General features: G+C 44.1%; 1 protein-coding gene across 2 annotated transcripts in view; it reads right to left on the bottom strand.

Moving 5' to 3' along the window:
* Nucleotides 1-21,352, bottom strand: part of IL1RAP (interleukin 1 receptor accessory protein) — a 415,401-nt gene that overhangs the window by 110,781 nt on the left and 283,268 nt on the right. For both annotated transcript variants that reach the window (XM_082249540.1, XM_082249541.1), the window contains exon 3: nt 20,968-21,253. In XM_082249540.1, coding sequence (XP_082105666.1) covers nt 20,968-21,253 — 286 coding nt within the window. The remainder of the gene's footprint in view (nt 1-20,967; nt 21,254-21,352) is intronic.

Genomic DNA, 21,352 nt, shown 5'->3' on the forward strand with positions numbered 1-21,352 from the left:
GGAAATGGTTGCAGAGGAAGAGGTCAACCCTTTGTGAGGTCCATCCGTGAGAACAAATAGAGAGTCTGACTTCCTGAAGTACTCTGTAGCTGCCAGGTACACCCTAATTGCCCTAACCAAATCCAAGGCATGCAAGACAATTTCTTTCAGATGTTTAGGCCTGGGACACAGGGAAGGCAACACAAGGTCACTTAATTCAAATGAAAGCCAGAGACCACCTGAAGAAGGAATGACAGACAGGGACAAAGCACCACCTTATCCTTGTGAATTATCAGAGAAGGTGAACGACAGGATAATGCTGCCAGTTCCGTCACCCTGCGCGCAGAGGTGATAGCCATCAATAAGGCCACCTTCTGGGACAGCGTAAGCAGGGGAATCTCCCAAATATTTTCAAAGAGAGGCTTCTAGAGAGCTGAAAGCCCCAAATTAAGATCCCAAGGCGGTAACGGAACCCGCAGTGGAGGAACCAAATGTCAGACATCCTGAAGAAAAGTACGCACCAGCGAGTATGTACCCAAAGGTCGTTGGAAAAAGACCACCAAGGCCGATACCTGGCCCTTGTTGGTACTCAAGGCCAAGTTCTGTTTAACCCCCTACTGAAGCAAGGTTAGGATCTGAGCCATTGAGAAGGAGCGAGGATGAACCCCAAAATACTCACACCACGCAATGTACGTCCTCCACGTACGATGGTAGATCTTCCTCGATGTAGATTTCCTAGCTTTTAACAACGTAGGAACCACCGACAAACCTCTATCCTTTATCACCTGGCTTTCAACAGCCATGTTGTTAAAGCCAGCGACTGTAAAGCAGGATGGAAAATCAGTCCTTGGGACAGCAGATCCTCCCTGAGAGGAAGCTTCCAAGGAAAGTCAGCGACCAGCCGCACCAGATCAGCGTACCAAGCCCTGCAATGCCAGTCCAAGATGACTGGAATCCCTTCTGCCTCAATCCTGCATAGGAGACTGGGCAGAAGTTTGAGAGGAGGGAAGGCGAAGATCAAACGATACTGACCCCAAGGGGCCACCAGCGCATCTGTGGCATCCGCCAGTGTAACCCTTGACTGAGCCAAAAACCTCTGACCCTTTCTGTTAAGCCTAGATTCCAACAGATCCACCCCGGGGGTCCCCCACTGGACACACAGCTGATAAAACACCTCCAGATAAAGGGACCACTCCTTGTGGTCCAACACCTGCTGAATGAGGCAATCCGCCTGTCAATTTTCCACTCCGGGAATATGTACGGTGGAGAGGGCTGAAACAAACCGTTCTGCTCACCTTAGAATTCTGGCTACCTCAAGAGCCGCCAGGGCACTTCTTGTGCCCCCTTGGTGACAGACATAAGCCCTGGTCATGGCATTGTCTGATTGAATGCGCACTGGGCATCCCTGAAGACGATTCGTCCAATGATCCAAACACAGACTGATCGCTTAGAGTTCCAGGACATTGATCGGCAGTCTGGACACTTCCAGTGTCAAGATCCCCTGAGCAGAATGCTTGCTGAGGACGCCTCCCCAGCCAGGACAGGCTGGCATCAGCGGTGACCACTGTACAATACAAGGGGAGAAAGGATTTTCCCAGCCGAAGCGCCAGAGAGTTTAGCCACCATATCAGGAACTCCTTTGTTCCCCAACTCAGCCCAATCAGATTGTGCGGAGACAGCGGAGTCTTGTTCCACTTGGCCAGAATCTCCCTTTGCAGGGACCTCATATAGAACTGTACAAATGGAACTGCCTCAAAAGGTAGATACCATCAACCCCCTGCATGCAAGTCCGGAGGGATGACCATTTGTTGGACAGCAGGAGGCGAATTGCAGTCTGCAGTTTCTGGAGTTTGTTCAGAGGAAGAAGCACTCTGGCTACAGCTGAGTCCAGAGTCAGGCCCAAATAGTCCAGCTTTGTGGATAGAACCAGGGCAGACTTCTGAAAATTCAGAATCCAGCCGAACTCCCGCAGAGTTCGTATTGTGATCTCCAGGTTCTCCACCAGAGCAGAGGGGGACTCCGCTCACAGAAGGAGATCGTCCAAGTAGCCCAGTCATGCGATCCCCAATGGTGTAGCAAGGCTAGCACCGAAGTCAGTATTTTTGTGAAGACCCGAGGAGCGGAGGCGAGACCAAATGCCACAAACTGATAATGCTCCTCTCCAACAGCAAAGTGGAAAAAACGCTGGTGACTAGCACATATTGGAATGTGAAGATAGGCATCCTTGATATCTATAGAGGCAAGGAAATCCCCCTGAGGTAGGGATCTCACCACAGTTCGAATGGAATCCATTTTGAACATCTGTACCCGCACAAAGCAGTTGAGCGCCTTGAGGTCAATGATTGGACACACTTTGCCTTCCTTCCTGAGGACTGTGAACAGGTTTGAGTAAAAACCCTGAAAAATGTTCCAAAGTTGGGACAATCACCCCTTGAAGGAACAGGTCTTGTACCGCCCCAAACAGACCCTGTAACTTGTCTGTGGACAGGCGCAGGTTGGAAGGAAAAAACCTTGCTGGGGGACAAGAGCGAAACTCGATCTTGTAGCCGGACCATATGACTTTGTGGACCCAATTGTCTGGGACCAGGGAAGTCCATGGGTCCGGAAACCAGCGAAGACATCCCCCACCCCGATACGGGTGAGGGCGCACCTTCATGCAGAAGAAGCCTTGTCCACTTGTCTGGAGAAGCCCACTCTTGGCTTGCCAGACCAGGTTAGTTTGGATCCGCCAGAGGAGGCCATAAAAGGCTTCAAGCCCTTGTCAGTCGACCCTGAGGAATGAAAAAACTTCAGCCGAGAAGGAAGGTCCACATCTACGATGAGGTTCCTTGCCCTTAGTAGCCTGCGGAAGAAAGGTACTCTTCCCTCCTGTGAGACCTTAAATTATGTCATCCAGGGTAGCTACAAACAGGTGACCTCCTTGAAAGGGAAGATCAGCCAAGGCCTTTTTAGAAGTCTGGTCCGCAGACCAGCGTTTGAGCCAAAAGACACGCCGAATGACCACCGCCAGTTTACCACAATATTTATTACATCCAATTAAGTACAAAAAAAATAAAATAAAAAATACATTCATACCTTTTGTTGTACATTTTTTTGCATTTGTCAGCAGCTAATAAATTAGAGCAGGTTTATTTCATCAAGGTGAAACCAAACTTTCCCATCCTCCATTCTTCTAAGGATAGCTCCATTCATTTCATTAAGATTTGCAGTTGCCATGGTGCTGCACATGACTATCTGTGACAACACCCAATTGAGGACTTGAAAATTCAGTTTAGTGCAGACATTTGCAGACTGACAACTGACAGTTATCATCAAGGCATGCCTTGTATGTAGCATACACTGTGAATGCACTAGTAGGCAGAATGTGAATGAAAACACTGCAGAAAACAACATTAGTATGTTTGCTTAGGGATTTAACCAGTTGTGGATATTGGACATGCTCCACACACTTCTCCCCTACTGGCGCCATCCTCATATTTGCTGGTGATTCCCAGCTGTCAAAATGAAAGCCAGGAATTGCTGTTTATAAACACCGTCCAGAGGCAAGATAGAGAAATACAAAATAACATCGTTACTTTTGTATTTACTCTGTTTCAAGAATGCATATTATGCTGTCAGTTAAAGCAACCTGACAAATTAAAATTAAAATAAAATTTGTTTCTACCTAACCCTTTTTTACACTATTCAGTCTCCATGAACTCCTCCTTCCCCTTCTCCTCTTAGCTATTAATTTCTTGCTGATTATTTTTTGTTTATTCCTATTTTCATACTAGTTATATCGAAACTTTTCTTTTTCCTTTTTATTCACTTTGTTTATTATCTTTTTAGTTTAATAAAAAAATGTAACTGAAGAAATTACACTTTGCTGCAATGTACAGTAGTGGGTGTAGAGCTTGTATAACAGTGTAAATTTGCTGTCCCCTCAAAGTAACTCAACATACAGCCATTAATCAAAATCGTGATAAAAAATACTGCGCTAACAGTGTGTATCCCTTTGTACTCACTTTAACATTTGAGCGCTGCACAATTTATGTTATATACAGCCATTAATGTCTAAACCGCTGGCAACAAAAGTGAGTACACCCCTAAGTAAAAAAAAAATGTCCAAAATTGGCCCAAAGTGTCAATATTTTGTGTGGCCACCATTATTTTCCAGCACTGCCTTAACCCTCTTGGGCATGGAGTTTACCAGAGCTTCACAGGTTTCCACTGGAGCCCTTTTCCACTCCTCCATGATGACATCACAGAGCTGGTGGATGTTAGAGACCTTGCGCTCCTCCACCTTCCATTTGAGGATGCCCCACAGGTGCTCAATAGGGTTTAGGTCTGGAGACATGCTTGGCCAGTCCATCACCTTTACCCTCAACTTCTTTAGCAAGACAGTGGTAGTCTTGCAGGTGTGTTTGAGGCCATTATCATGTTGGAATACTGCCACGTCCTTAGTTTGCTTGTCTACAGCAAACGGTTTGCCGGCTTACTTGTGCATCATCTTTAGAAGAGGCTTCCTTCTGGGACAACAGCCATGCAGACCAATTTGATGCAGTGTGTGGCATATGGTCTGAGCACTGACAGGCTGACTCCCCACCCCTTCAACCTCTGCAGCATTGCTGGCAGCACTTCTACGTCTATTTCCCCAAGAAAACGTCTGGATATGACGCTGAGCACGTGCACTCAACTTCTTTGGTCGACCATGGCGAGGCCTGTTCTGAGTGAAACCTGTCCAGTCAAACCACTGTATGGTATTCACCATCCTACTGCAGCTAAGTTTCGTGGTCTTGGCAATCTTCTTATAGCCTAGGCCATCTTCATGTAGAGCAACAAATATTGGATTTTTTCAGATCCTCAGAGAGTTCTTTGCCATGAGGTGCCATGTTGAACTTCCAGTGACCAGTATGAGAGAGTGAGAGCGATAACACCAAATTTAACACACCTGTTCACCATTCACACCTCAGACCTTGTAACACTAACAAGTCACATGACACCGGGGAGGAAAAATGACTAATTGGGCCCAATTTGGGAGGGGAGTACTCACTTTTGTTGCCAGAGGTTCAGACATTAATGGCTGTGTGTTGAGTTATTTTGAGGGGACAGCAAATGTACACTGTTTTACAAGCTGTACACTCACTACTTTACATTGTAGCAAAGTTTAATTTCTTCAGTGTTGTCACATGAAAAGATAATACAATAATTACAAATAAGCGAGGGGTGTACTCACTTTTCTGAGATATATATATATATATTCTTTGTAATAATCTGCAATGCCTTGTGCCAAAATCATAATTTTAACCTTTTTAACAGGCCATATTATAGAATACAATGTATACTTTTTATTTACAGTTTCACTTATTTTTACCAAACACTGGTCAAACTGGAAAACAGTGCTTCTTTAGCGCCGGTTCACACTACCGCGACGCTACTTCCCGGGGCGACCTTCGAGATCGCGGTGCGAGCAGCGCGCCGCGACCTCGGAGCGGCCGCCACGGACTTCATAACATTGAAGTCTATGGCGGTCGCCTCCTGGTCGCCCCAAAGAAGCTCCGGACCCTTTTTCTAAGTCGGAGCGACTTGTGTCGCTCCTATTAGAACGGGTCCGCAGCTTCCCTATGGGAGGCGACCTGCGGCGACCTGTGAGGCGACCAGGTCGCCTCACAGGTCGCCTTAGTGTGAACGGGGGCTTAACATTTTGTTACATTTTTGCACATTCATTGCATAAATATTTAAATATTTTAATAAAGTCAATAGCACCAAAATAAGGTCTTTTTTATACTAAAATAAACACTATATGTATTGTTTTATATAGTTATATGGTTAGATTGAAAAAAAGACACTAGTCTATTTAGATCAACCAATTAAACAAAAAAAAAAAAAAAAACACACACACACACACACACACACACACACACACAAGTAGAAACCCCCATATACACAATCCTATACCCACAGTGGATCCAGAGGAAGGCAAACAAAACCTCAATAAAGCATGATTAAATTCTCCCCAGTGGTGGAAAAACATTCCTTCCTGATCCCCTCTAAGGCCATCTGATATTCTTTGGGTCAGCTTCCCCTGTCATTATTACATTTAGTATCCAATTATATTTTGTAAATTTAGGAATACATCCAGTCCTTTTTAAATCATTCTACTAAGCTGACCAGAACCATCTCTTGAGGGAGTTTATGCCATATTTTCATAGCTCTTACTATGAAGAAACCTTTCCGTATTTGGAGATTAAATCTCTATTCCTCCAGACACCCTTGTGACATCCTGAGATGACCTTAAACTAAATAACTCTACACCAAGTTCACTACAGTATATAGACCACTTATGCATTTATACATGTTGATCATATCCCCCTTAACCACTTCTGGACCGGAAGGTTTTACCCTCTTAATGACCAGGCCATTTTTTGCGATTGGGCACTGCGTTACTTTAACGGACAATTGCGCAGTCGTGCGACGCTGTACCCAAATAAAATTGATGTCCTTTTTCCCCACAAATAGAGCTTTCTTTTGAAGGTATTTGATCACCTCTGCAATTTTTATTTTTTGCGCTATAAACAAAATTCTGAAAAAAAAAAAAAAAAAAAAGTATTTTTCACATTCTGCTATATAACATTCCCAATGAAAAAATTTAAAAAAAAAATCTAATTTTTTTCATCATTTTAGGCCCATTTGTATTCTGCTACATATTTTTGGTAAAAAAAAAATCCCAATAAGCGTATTTTGATTGGTTTGCGCAAAAGTTATCGCATCTACAAACTAACGGCGGCGATAGTGATATTTAGCGGGCTTGCGACATTGCGGTAGACAGATCGGACCCCTAACTAACATTAGGGGGGACAGATCGGACCCCTAACTGACAACACTTTTGGGGGGATCAGTGACATTACTACAGTAATCAGTGCTTAAAATTTGCACTGTTACTGTAATAATGACACTGGCAGGGAATGAGTTAACCCAGGGGCGATCAAAGGGTTAAGTGAGAGCCTAGGGGTGTTTTCTAACTGTTAGGGGGATGGGCTTGTGGAATCAACACAGAGACCTGTGATCATAAATAGGAGGATCACAGGCTCTCTGTGTTAATTCCAGAGAGAACAACGGTCTGCTGTGCTTACAACGGGGAGTGATCGTGGGTCCCCGGCGGCAATTGCGGCTGCTGGCCCCATGGATTGGCTTCCCCGCTGTCTAATGCACGTGCCCCCAGAAGCGCTCCCCGCGAACCAACGTACCTATAAGTCAGTTCATGCAGCCAAGCCAGCCTACCGCAGTATACCTGCGGCAGGCGGTCGGCAAGTAGTTAAAGAGGTCTTTACTGGCATCATTTTTCTTTATAAGTGACTGAATTTATTGAAGTTTAATAACAAGATTCCTATAAATGCTACTACAGATCTGTGATGTTACTGGAAAGTTAAAAACACATGCTAGTTGCTTATTTCTCATGGGAACGCCAGATTAGATAACTCCATCAGCCTCCTTCCAGTCAGAAGATGATGTCACTCATAACGGATTATCTCTAAAGTGACGTTAAAAGATAATTGGGAAGCTGTACATCTGTGGAATATTTTATGGAAAATAAAGGACTTTTAAGATACCTCAAATGTTATAAGTGTCATGTTAAAACTCTGTTGCCATCAAATAAAACAATTTTTGTGTTCAGTTGTATAGAGATCTTCTTCCAACACCTATTGGCTCTTAACAAGGTCATATAGTACAAACTATTTTCACACTTGTATTTGCCAGTAGGGCCATGGAACAGAGATCTTCAATGTGTTTCAAGGTTATTATACTCTGCTTCTTCAGGAACGCAACTGAATATTGTATTATATAATGAACAATGTGTCCTAGGGATCAAATATATGACATGGTTAATAGCCAATAAGTGTTGAAAGGGTACAACTGAAAATACAAATTGTTGTATTTAATGGCAGCATAGTTTTAATATATTTTAAAATGACTTAATAAAAACGGTACTATTTTATGATATCTGTAGTTTGCGGTGTAGTATATAGTTTATGTAGTTTGGGGTATTTGAAAATTACTTTAATTTCTAAAAAATCACTAATTCTGGTAATGCTACAATTTGGATATGGCACCTTGAAATTGTAGGCCACATTCTATTATTCCATAATCCTATTTAATTTTAAACTTTATATCTGTGAATCTGTGACCGGGTGAAACCCTAAGCGCCCATTCAGACTGGCGCGACACGACTTGCTGGGGCGACCTGTGAAGTCGCAGTGCACAGCGTGCACCGGGACCTCGGCGCGACTTGCAGGGACTTCATATAATTGAAGTCAATGCAAGTCGCCTCCAGGTCGCCCCAAAGTAGTACAGGACCCTTTTTCTAAGTCGGAGCAACTTGTGTCGCTCATATTAGAACGGGTCCTGTATTATTCAATGGCGAGCGACCGACCACGACTTGTCAGGCAACCAAGTCGCCAGACAAGTCGCGCTAGTGTGAATGGACCCCAACAATGGCTTGGTGACAAAAAGTGAAGACAAAGCCTGTGCATAATTATCACCACTGGTGTTTCTAGAGTTCTTTATCTAATTATAGCGAATGGCAATTTGCTCTTTAAACTGAATCTTTCTAAACCTTCGGCATGTAAACATAGTGGCACCTTCATAGTATTCTCAGCCTGTTTTTCCAAAAAAAAAGTCCTCCTTTCCACAAAAACTGCAGCCTAATTAGACTAAACAAAATTGTAAACAATATGAAAATCTGGACTTTTTGTCACATATCAAAAGTTAACCCCTTATTTCCAACTCGAACCACTGCCCCTGGCTGCTGGTGCAGAAAGAAAAAAACACATAACTGCCACAGAAAGGACAGAGGTGTCTTTGAGGTGCAGTTTTTCTATGCTGAACGAAAGACAAATTGGCGGCACCCAACCAGGGAACAACTGGAGCACAGTTTCTGTTTACGGATTATGAACCAGGGAGCTGTTTATATAGAAGCGAAACAGTTTGTATTTGGAAGCAGTTTTTTTTTTTAAATCACAAGGACCACTAAGATAGGCTTTTGAATAAAGAAAAAGTTTCTTCTCCAGATACACATTGCAACATGAAAAGCTTTGGTTTGCTCTAATACTAAATTTAAGGAGGTACATTTAATATCCATATGCACAGTCATAATTGATTTGGTACTATATTACAAAGTTATAAAAATGCTTGCTAGAGCTTGGGGAATGCTGGTGATCCTCCAGCTCCAGATTGTTCTACAGCAAAGCATGATGACAAGGCTGAGAATTTTAGGATGCAACTAAAATTACTGCTTGGAAGGGAACACTGGCTGTGGGCTAAATTTACTGTAAAGTAATATGAGGCCAAATGTCTCAAGACCTTTAAATCTTACATTTCTCAGCTTTTCCTTCTACACCACACCACTTACTTTACTAAGTTATTAAAATGATTTGCCAGGGTGAAAAAAGAATGCACATTTTTTGTCCAAACAATTAACATAAAGAAACTAGCTGATACTTCTAGAACTTTTTAAAGATCTAGGTCTTACTTTAACATAATGAAATGTACAAAGTACACAGAAAACACAACAAAGTATGTGTTTTTATATATACAGTATGTTTTTATATCTATTTTTGTACTATTTATAAAAAACAGGATAATTGAATTAATTTACATTAAGGAACACAGGGTGAAGTAATTCTGGTATTATCTTCAGCCCAATCTTACCCCTCCAGTTCCCATCATGCTCCAATTTTGTGGAAAAGACAAAGCAGGAGTAGAAGTAGCATAAGGACAATATGATATATCATATATTTTTATATCATAGGTCAATTCCGATGTTAGTACCTAACACCTCATTCATTTTACCCCAGGCGCATTGTTAGCATAAGAACAAAGGAAGGGGACCAGTGTCCCTTAAAGTGGTATTAAACCTCAGACACGAACTATGAACAAAGCATATTCAAGTATAGTATGTACTTGTCTCAATTAAGAGCAATAAGACTGGGTTCACAAAGATGCGGTGCCGGAACCACAGCGATTCCTGTGCAGTTCACGCACCGCATCAGAATCGCAGGAAGTTCACACTGTGCTCTGCGAACCGTTCCGGATGTCAATATAAAGTTAATGACCCCCCCAAAACCAGTTTACATACACTGTGTGAACTGTGGAATTAGATGGAATGGGATCGCATGGGTCTAAACACCCATGAGATCCGATTCTAGTGCGGACAAAAAAGGGTCCTGCACTTTTTTAGTTAGAATACAGTGCGAATTGAGCCATACATAATATATGATTCAATTTGCACTGCACTGAATTTTCATGTCATTTATACAGGAATCTGATGCGATTCCTGTACAAATGACATGCAATGCTGTACACTGCATCCGTGTGAACTCAGCCTAAGTGTCCTTTATGTCTGATTCTTTGTTTCTCTGCTATAAGCATGAATCACTTCTCACATGTTTTCCTGAAACAAAGAGAAAAAAGCTGACAGGAGAGGGAGCTCCCGCTAATTGACAGCCTCAGCTCTGTTCCTGTGTGCTGTGTGAAGACGGGTCCCTTACCTCCAATCAGCTCTCAGAGCTCTTCCTGTTTAGTTCTGCAGACTGTAATTTCAGCGCTCCACCCCCTTTTTTCTGACCACTCAGGCAACCTTTTTAAATTCTGGACTTTGAACAGAGGTAGAGGAGAGAACACTGCAGATAGACAGGTACAACTTATGTAGGAGGATATGTTTAACCTGTGTATCACCTGACCAACTAATGGGTGGGCAACACAGAAAACAGAATGGTAACCGACCCAGAGGTTGCTCAATATAGTGCCTATAGGATCGCCTGAAGAACACCAAAGCTGGCATCCGATGAGGTCTGAACATCCATCAGGTTAAAACTTACAAACACTCCAGTGGAGTGTGCTTTGACCGGTAAAGTTGGAACCCTGTTGATCAGCCTATCAGTTTGAATGGTTAGCTGCCAAATCCACCTGAAGATAAAGTGGAATGAGAAGTTGGCTGCCCTCTACTGGGATCTTTCATACTGTCTACAGGAAGCTGTAGTTAAAGATAGAAATTAACAGTGTGTACTACATCCAGACAGTGGAGGGAAATTTTCTTGGGATTTTGTGTAGCATGCCATAGAGATGGGAGAACAGTATTTTTGTTAAGGTGCAACCACCATGCAAAGAAAAAGGGATATAGGCCTCAAGACAACCTTGTCTCTGTGTAGCAGAAGAAAAGGTTATTTACAGGTAAAGGCTGCCAACTCAAAAAAATCTCGCAGAGGTGATAGCGAGGAAGGCAACATTATCACTGAGGAGACAGAGGATTATCACTAATAGGGAAGTTTATGAAGAACTGACAGAACCAGGTGGAAATCCCACCATGTCAAAGGTGAACATACAGCGGGAATAATGTGAGAGACACTGTATTAAAAACACTTTCATTAGGGAGTGAGAGAGGCAAGCGGTATCAGAGAATTGCTAGGGCTGGATTTACCCCCTTGATGGTACACAAGGCCAAATGTTGATGTAGACCAGACTGGACAAAAGACAGAACTTTGCCAACAAAGCACTTTTTGGGATGGAATTTACCCACCAGGCAGCACCTGATGGTAGACTTTGTGTGTAATGGTAGGCTTTGCAAGAAGTGCATTTTCAAAAAAGCATATACTATAATGAGGGTATGGTCGGGAAGAGGTTAGACCATCATCCAAAATTATAACCAAAATAGCAAAAAAAAAAAAACCCTACGGGACTTTACAGGCCCAAGTACACAAGAGTAATGGTAAATGACAATCAAATATAAAATCTCAAGTACACATTTTATTAAATACAAACTTCCAAAAAGCATAGGGATAACTGAATCAGGTAGGCCCCTATCCTTCAGGATCTGAGATTCAACATCCAAGGGCGATAAAGCCAAGTTCCATGTGCTTCATCTATGCAGGCATCATCAGGAGTGGATAGAGCTTGAGTACTGTGATGTCAACACACTGGAAGAGAGCCCCTCACAGAGAAGGCAGCACACAGGTGTGGTGCTTGATTCACATCTTAATAGGTGAATCGAAATTCAGGCCAGATCAGCAGCAATTAGCCAAATTTCAATTTGCTGGCAGGTTGTACTGGTGTCGATGTATCTACTTCAGTACAACCAGCCTGTTGGGTTTTTTTCTTATGATCACTGCCGGCGGCTATAGCCACCAGCAGTTCCATGTGCTTCATCTATGCAGGCATCATCAGGAGTGGATAGAGCTTGAGTACTGTGATGTCAACACACTGGAAGAGAGCCCCTCACAGAGAAGGCAGCACACTGGTGTGGTGCTTGATTCACATCTTAATAGGTGAATCGAAATTCAGGCCAGATCAGCAGCAATTAGCCAAATTTCAATTTGCTGGCAGGTTGTACTGATGTCGATGTATCTACTTCAGTACAACCAGCCTGTTGGGTTTTTTTCTTATGATCACTGCCGGCGGCTATAGCCACCAGCAGTGATCATTGTATTCTGACAGCGGCAAAACATCTCACTATGTACAATACAATAGCTCAGCGAGAGTGGTTCCCCCATCAACACTGACTGTGTTTTTTTTTTTTATGCAAATAGTTTTTATTCAGTTTTAAAGACATAACAGAGAAATAAGAAGAAACAAAGCAAAGCAAATCAAATCAAAATCAAATCAAATCAAATCATTTCTCAACATTGTGATTAGAAGCAGTAACATCCGCTATGAGCACGTATGATAGGTTATCAATCTAGTCATTCAAATTAACGCAAGTAATACAAGCAATACAAGCAAGTGCATCACATCCAACAATAAGACAACATTAATTCAGGGTGGCTTCAAGGCCCAAAAATCCCAACATGCATTAAAGGATTGCAATTGTAGCCTATTTATTGCTAGAGCTCTTTCGAGCTGGTAATTAACTTTAAGTAGCTGAACCACATCCGTGAGGTTTGGAGTTTCCTTAACTTTCCATCTGCGAAGCACAGATGTGCGAGCCGCAAGTAACACATGTGTAACCCAGGGTCTATATTGGGCCGGTATGTCAGTAATCCCCAGGTGTAGTAAGGCTAATGCCGGGGTCGGTTTCAATATGCACCCGGTGTGAGAGGACATATATCTGAATATCTGGTGCCAGTAGCTCGTCAAGGAAGGACAGGACCACAAAACGTGGAGTAGAGTCCCTACTTGAGAGCATTCCCTCCAGCAAAGTTGAGAGTAGGATTGAGAGAAGCCCGCCAGACGATAAGGTGTGTAGTACCACCTATTCGTTATTTTTTGGGACATCTCCCAATGGTTTGCGCAGTGCGAGTATTTGTATATGGTTGTGAGGGCAGACTTCCACTGGGAAATAGAGAACGTAATGTCAAGGTCGTTATCCCATCGGAACATGTGAGCGGTTTTGTAAAACTCAGAATTGTCCAACAGAGCATCGTAATAGTGTGATAATTTGGGGGTTTTCGTCATTGTTTTCGTGAGAAGGTCCCATATCCTACCATCGACCAAGATCGACCGCAGGGGATGTTCCTGCAAAAAATGAGTTATGCGCAGAAGGTGATAGTGCATATGTTGAGGGAGGTTATATTTGTGGATTAGATCCATAATGGGAGTGAGGGATCCACAGGCATATAGTGAGTTAATGGTGGAGATGTTCCACCGCTTTAACAGGCGCACTGGAAGATCAGGTATATGACAGGCAAGAATATCGATTGGCAGTGTGCACGATGCAGTAATATCCCGTACATCCTGAGACACCGGGGATAGGCGCCATACCCTTAACGTTGCTTGCATTGTGGGCGGTAGATCTATGAGCCTCCATTCCTTCCACCTGTCACTCAGGAGCAAAGTTCTCAGGTCTCCCGTCGGCGACAAATCTCGCTCCAGTTCCACCCACATAGGTGGTTCCTGGGTCGTGATCCAATGTCGCAGTTGAGCCAGTATCGTGGCTCTATAGTAGGTAGCTATGTCAGGGACGGATGCTCCCCCAAACTGTTTTTTCTTAACCAAAATTGAGGCGGCGCATCTGGGGCGCTTGCCTCCCCATATATAAGCCGACATCAGTCTAGTCAATTTGAGAAGATGAGTAGCCGGAAAGTGAATGGGAAGTGCTCTGAAGAGGTACAATATTTGGGGCAGTATAAACATTTTATAGGCTGCTACTCTTCCACTCCAGGAGAAGTAGGGAGCATGCATGCGAGAAATGTCCACGTTAATCTTGGACACCAGCCTGTTGACATTCACAGGTAGTAGTCTAAGGAGGTTGGCCGTTAGATCAATACCCAAGTAATGAATGCTGTCTGAGGACCATGGGATAGGAATGGAGGCTTGCAGTTTAGATTGGAGCGTGGCGGGGACCCCTAAATTGAGGACTGTGGACTTAGAGGCGTTAAGCTTATAAAGCGAAACCCTGCTGTAAGATAGGAGTGTGGTGTAAGCCGCTGGAAGCGAAACTTCTGGGTGGGTGAGCATCATGATAATATCATCTGCAAAGAGATTGATCTTATGATGATATGTATGCGTTTTAAAACCTGTGATGAGGGGGTTGGATCGAATTGTTTCGGCCAATGGCTCTATAATCAAATTAAAGATTGTGGGAGATAAGGGACAGCCCTGCCTTGTACCATTAGTTATATTGAAGGTTTTGGATAGCGTGCCCGAAGTGTACACTTGTGCCGTCGGTGAGGAATAGAGGGCCATTACAGCGGATAGAATGGGTCCTGAGAAGCCAAATTTTTGGAGTGTAGCTCGCATATAGCCCCAATGAACTCTGTCGAACGCTTTTTCGGCGTCGAGGGTTAATAGAACAGAGGGAAGTTTGGAGGAATGTGCCTGATGTATGATGCTCAAGAGTCTCCTTGTTGCATCAGAGGTCTGCCTACCTGATGTGAAGCCCATCTGATCCCTATGTACAAGCGTGGGGAGAATAGTTTGAATGCGTTTGGACAGGATACGGGCGTAAATTTTTGCATCAGAATTTAGTAGGGAAATGGGGCGAAAATTGGCCGGTGTGGTGGGGTCTTTACCTGGTTTGGGTAACGTGACAATATGGGCACTTAGGATATCTGAGGGTAATGCGGAAACTACCATTGCCTTGTTATAGACTTCCGTCATAGTAGGACTTAAGTGTTGACTAAATAGTTGATAAAATTCGTTGGAAAACCCGTCGGGGCCAGGCGATTTACCTTTCGGTAGCGATGTGATACTGGAGCGCACCTCCGCGGACGTAATCGGAGAATTAAGTGTAAGCAGTTGGCTTTCTGAAAGGGAGGGTAGGGACACCGCGTTGAGGAATCGGTTAATATCCTCCGCGGACGGATGATGTTCAGACGGGTTATCCCCTAGGTTGTACAAGGCACTATAAAAGTCAGCAAACGCATCCGCAATGGCTTGAGGATGAGTAATTTTAGATGCAGGTGACGGGTGGAAGAGGAAGGGGATTCTGGATTTAGCCTGTTTACGCTTAACCTGTGTTGCCAAAAATTTGCCAGCCTTATTGGCTTGGCAGTAGTATTTTTGTTTAAGATATTGAAATTGTCTGTTGGATTGTTCTAGAAGGAGAAGGCGCAATTCTTGTCTCAGTGCAAGAAGTTCCCGGGACACGGAATCAGTAGGGTTTGCTTTGTTATTTGTTTCTAAAACGTGAATCTTGTGTGTCAGAATGGAAACCCGATCCCTCCTCTGCCTCCTGAGCCGCGCCTGCTGCTGGATGCACACCCCTCGTATGAAGGCCTTTTGTGCACCCCACAGCACCCACGGGTCAGAAACAGAGGTACTGTTAAGGTGGAGGAAGTCCTGCAATTGCTGAGATACGTAGGATCTACACTTCTCATCCTGCAACATTTTAAGGTCACATCTCCAGATATAAGCACTGGTACACTTTGCCGTGTCCTCTATGGTCAATTCCACCGCCGCGTGGTCCGACCACGTGATGTCATCGACCGCAGAGGAGGAGGCCTTACCCAATAAGAACATGTCAACAAAAAACATATCTATGCGAGAATATGAGTGATGCCTAGAGGAAAAAAAAGAATAGTCCCACTCCATGGCATGGTGGCATCGCCACACGTCAAACAATTTTTCCTCATGGATCACCTGCCCCAAAGATTGCTGTCGGCCCCGGGGGGACGCCGAAGAGTCCAACCCGGGGTCGACAACAGCATTAAAATCTCCACATAACAACAAATGACCGTATTGGATCGCTGATACCCTCTTAAGGATCCTTCGCAAAAAGCGAACTTGGTGGGAGTTTGGAGCGTATACACTCACCAATGTGAGCGGAAGGTCATTGAGGTCACAGGTCACTATAATATACCTGCCGTCCGGGTCCAGTACTGACTTGTGTATACGCACTGTGAGAGAGTCGCGAAAGGCTAGCATGACCCCTCTTTTCTTTTCAGTGCTGGAAGCTAAGAAGACCTGTGGATAGTTCTTGTGGCCATGGCATGGCACTTTGTCGGCCTGAAAATGGGTCTCCTGAACTGCCAGCACGTCTGCTCTATGAAGCAGTGCCTCCTTCCACAAAGAACGCCTCTTGGCCGGATGATTTAGACCGTTAGCGTTAATAGACAAAAATTTGATGGTCATGTTTCAGGCAGGGCGACGAGCAAGGCAGAGCAGATGGTACACACAGGCAAGGTATTTGTCACGAAGAAAGTGTTGAGAAACCAATAAACAAAAACAAAAAAAGAAAAGAGAACCGTAGAAGAACATAAAAAAAGAGCCGTCTCAGCAGCTCGCGTGCGAGAAATTCGCAAAAAAAGCCAATGGAGGGCCGAAAGATAGAACATCTTTCAAAGGCCATAGACACATCGTAGGTCATCAGCGGTGATTAGGGCTGGTATGGGTTGAGGAAGGCCTGGAAGACCGTTTTCGGGACGCCACCTGCCATTCACCGTCCAGTGGGCGCAGAGGTGATGAGATTGGGGCAGAAGCTTGATCAGCCGGGAGAATGTTCCATTTCCTGAGCATAGCGAGACCTTCCTCTAGGGATCTGATCACTGCCGTGGAGCCTCCATGTGTCACCAGGAGAGTCGCTGGGTACCGCCATTTATGTTGGATTTGGTGGTTACGCAGAGCCTTGGTTATGGTAGAGATGTTGCGTCTGGCCATCAGCGTGTGCCTGGATAGATCTGGCAGTAATTGTACGTTGCAATAGGGTTCAGGTAACTGTCCACTCTGTCTAGACGCAAGCATTATTTTGTCCTTGGCAGTGAAAAAGTGGACTCTAAGTAGAACATCCCGTGGTACATTACCCTCCAGGAACGCTGGCTTGGGCAGTCTGTGGATCCGATCAATAAGAAGTTCCGATTCATGCAGAGTAGGGACAAGCAGTTTGAATAAAGAGACAACATGTTGCTGCAATTGTTCAGGAGAGATCGCTTCAGGAATGCCTCTCAGTTTTATATTATTGCGTCTGGAGCGATCCTCCAAATCCGCCACTTTATTCTTCAACCAGGAGATTTCTTCCGTTTGGTTGTTTAAACGGTCTATGACCGAATTGATAGTTTCAGCATGAACATGCACAGACTGTTCCACAGACCCAATCCTGGTCCCCAAGGCAGATATTTCTGCAGTAATTTGCTGCGTCTGCTGTTTCATCTCAGCCTGCATGTTAGCCTGCAAAGAGAACAGCATGGCTCTCATAGCAGATTCAGATATGGGGTTTCCCCCAGCAGATTGTTGGGCAGACTGGGACGTGTCTGAGGGTAGCTGCGGTGCCAGAGTGGAGGGAGGAATAGCAGTGTCCATACCTGATCCTTCATACACTCCAGGAGGCGAGTCCCTTCTCTGCCTGCTCTTGGCTGGGCTTCTGGAGGTCGGCGATGGAGGGGAGGGCGATCCCGAGGAAGATCCGCTGTCCGGGTTCCCTATCACCCTGTGCTGCGGGTGCAGTGGTGTTAATGGAGGGATTTTGGCGAGCGGTCCCGCTGCTCCTGCAGCCTGCTTAGCGTTCCGAGCAGGTCCGGGTCCGCCGCCGCCATTTTGTTGGAGTCCATGCGTCTGAGAGATGAAGAAGCCGGACAGCTTATTGAGCTGTCCGGTCTCCTTCTTGTTGCGGGTCATCACGGCGGCTTCAGCGGGCACTCACTGAGCGGTGTAGCAGGTCGTAGGGGCGAGAGCAGCCCTGAATGCGGCGTATGTCTTAGGGTGGCCGGCGGAGCAGACTCAAAGGACGTCCATCCGCTGCGCTGGTAACACTGACTGTGTTGATATGGGAATAATGCAATTTTCTTTCCTTCAACGCCTGGTTGAAGGAAAGAAAATTGCATAATCTATGCCTTAGCCATCAGAACTTTGATGCTTGGCTCAGCCTGATACCTTTTAATAAAGGGGTTGTTGAATTTGACCTTTTAATAAAGAGGTTGTTTTATGCTATGAGTCTTTTCTCACTTTGTACTTCTTTGAATGGGATTTTCTTTTTTATATTCCAATAATTTTAATTGAAATAAGATAAAATAGTACAAAGTACATTAATAAAACAGTAGTGCAAAAACAACTGTTCAGATCATCAGCATTTCAGAGAGATGCGTCCTTCGAAAGGTTAACAGAGACAACGCAAATTATCCTCAGGGGGATCTTCTTTTTTAAATGAGTGTTATAAAGACCGCGGAACCAAGGAGTTCCTGTGCTTTTGAGCAATGCTACCCAGCACTGTTTGATCATTTTGTAACAAGTAGTCAATCAAATCAAATCTGATAAGTAAGGCATATCACTAGTGTTCATTGTGAAGGGTGTGAAACACAAACACTTTACCACAGTGACTATTTCCTATCACATTGCTCACCTTGTGAAAGAGGTTTGTTTAAATATTGCATAATGTATGAACTTATCTTTTTTTATTTGTATAGATTATATGTTATTGTATGAACTGTTCTTCTATATATATAATTTTGGTTAGCACTGCATGTTGTATATAAAAACTATCTATGTTATGCCAATCACTATACATAACAGGTTGCATAGTGCATCCACAGAAAAAGTTAAACAGCCTGGGAGTTTAGGAGTACCCAGAATGATAACCTTAGGTAAGGCTGACACAGGATGCTCCAGGTTTAGACACATACATACTGTATCAATAAGCAATAGTTTCTTTAAGCCCAGGAGTTATGTCAATGGAATCAGGCACCTCATGTACCAACTCATCTAACAAAGATAGGGTATGTTCATTGTTATCCTCAGCTGATGGAGTAGAAGCAGCTAGAGCCACAGAGAAATCAGCGATGAATTCTGGAGAATAGGGCATAGGAGCCCACTTTTGGCCCCTGTATTGTGAGCCAGCCAACATGGCTGAACTATTCTCTATCAACTCAGGCAAAATAGCAGAGAATTCCTCCCTGGATAGAAAATAGCAAGGAGGCAAGCTTGAAGGGATAAAGAAGACTCTTTGGGGAGTGTGTGGGGACTCAAACAGGGGACAGTGATTTGGGGCCATTGGTTTCAGCTCCTTTTGGAGGCACACTGCAAGCTATCCTGGAACTGTTTATGGATCATAAGCTGGCAAGGCCCACAGGATGGCTGGGTACCTACAAAACACCGCTGGAGCAGGAAGAGTAATGCCAGCGGTGACCTTGTTACTGTAGGGCAGTAGGGAACCCAAGTGAAAGTTTGTAAGGTGTTGGTGCAGCTGAAGAAATGGTGAGGAGGACTGAAAGTGCACTGGAAAATGGTGCATGCAAGCACAGCCTGACAACTTGAAGGGAGGTCTAGTTTGAAGTAGTAGGGCCACAGAATCAGTAGGGATATAAGAAGCATTTTTTTTTTTAAATGGCACCAAGTGCCTTCCTTTGTTTAAAAGTGTCGCAGTCAGAGCTCTGAAGCTATCTCCCTAGGGCAGTGGTCCTCAACCCTGGCCTACAGGGCCCACTAACAGGCCAGATTTGCAAGATAACTGAAATACATCCCAGGTGATATCATTTGATGCTCAGTGATTGCAGTACTCTAGTCTGCATCTCCCCAAGGTAATACTTAAAATCTGGCCTGTTAGTGGGCCCTGAGGACCGGAGTTGAGGACCACTGCCCTAGGGGACTGACTGGAGCATAGAAGCACAGACCAGGCTCTCTCCTTAAAAAGCAAAGTCTTGACTTACTGCAGTGGTGGGCCACAGACACCCTGCAATCCCAACCAAGCAGATATGCTGGAGATAGGCAAGATCCAGGGGACATAATCCATTCAAACATTCTTTGCAGTCTTGGTGGGCATTCTCTCTAGAGAGTCTTCAAGAACAAAGTTTTACCAAATGGTTGCACCGTAGCCCTGGACATATAAATCACTCCGTAGCTAACCCCACAATAGATAGAGTTTTTTAGGGGAGTGCCTTAGCAGAGCCTGCAATACATTTACAGACAGGCCCCACTGCTTTCTCGCAGTGAAGTGAGGGTTTGGCCATGGGGGTGGCTATAATGGGGATTGGCAGATTTAGAAAGCAGCAAAGTGAGCCCCCTCTGGTTCTGCAGCAATTGCAGAATCTTGCTAGAAAAAAAAAGGAATCTTGAATAACAAAGCAGAATAAATTTGCTTCTCCCAGAGAAGAGATGACGTCTGTTCTTCTAGGGCAGGAAAAAAAAGATTGAACATGATAGGAGTGCGAGGAGCTATATTGGGTTGTCTTACAGCTTTGCTTGCCAGTGTCCAATCTTAGCATTAACTAATGTACCAGAATTCCTCCCCCCTGTGTTCCCTAATGTACGAAAAAGAAATGAACCTTTAATGTAGGATGTACAGATGACAAAGGATTTACAGAGCACTGTGGGCTTTCTAAAGAGAAAGTAAAACAGAAGTCGTTTCCCTTCAGGCTCTCTGATGCAAGTAGCAGGAATAGAAGGAGCCATTCTTCTGACTCATTAACTTGTGTGAATAAAATTCAGTGTTAAATACAGCTTTTAGTTAAGAAAGCACACCAGGAAAAACAATCTACCATAATGACTTTGGTCACAAAACCATTATATAACTGACCAGAAATGGTTAGATATCAATCATACACTAGTAAACAAGGGTACAATGCATTAATTGTTTGTTTAGTAACAACCTACCTCAGCATGCACGTGTAATTTCCAGTGTCATTGAGAACAGCTGGCCGAAACCAGAGTATATCTTTGTCTTTGCTAATCCGGTTATCTGGAAGACGAATGTTGATTGGCTCTTCAAGGTCCTTTCCTTGAGCTGTAAAATACCACATTAATGTAAGGCCAGCTGAATGTGCCGTACTATAGTTATGTTTTAGGTAGTCTTCAAACAAAGGGCATCGGATTCGAACTGGTTCCCCATCATATGCTTGGGTCAGCTTCACTGTGTCTACTCCCCAGTCATCACATCGTTCTAAAAGACAAATAAATGTAAACGCTTAATGGACTCTTCTTTTAATACTGAAAACTACTACACAAATTGTAAAAGTTTAAACACCCTAAATGTTGGCAA

The sequence above is a fragment of the Pelophylax lessonae genome, assembly GCF_965119305.1.
Source record: "Pelophylax lessonae genome assembly, chromosome: 3".
NCBI lineage: Eukaryota > Metazoa > Chordata > Amphibia > Anura > Ranidae > Pelophylax > Pelophylax lessonae.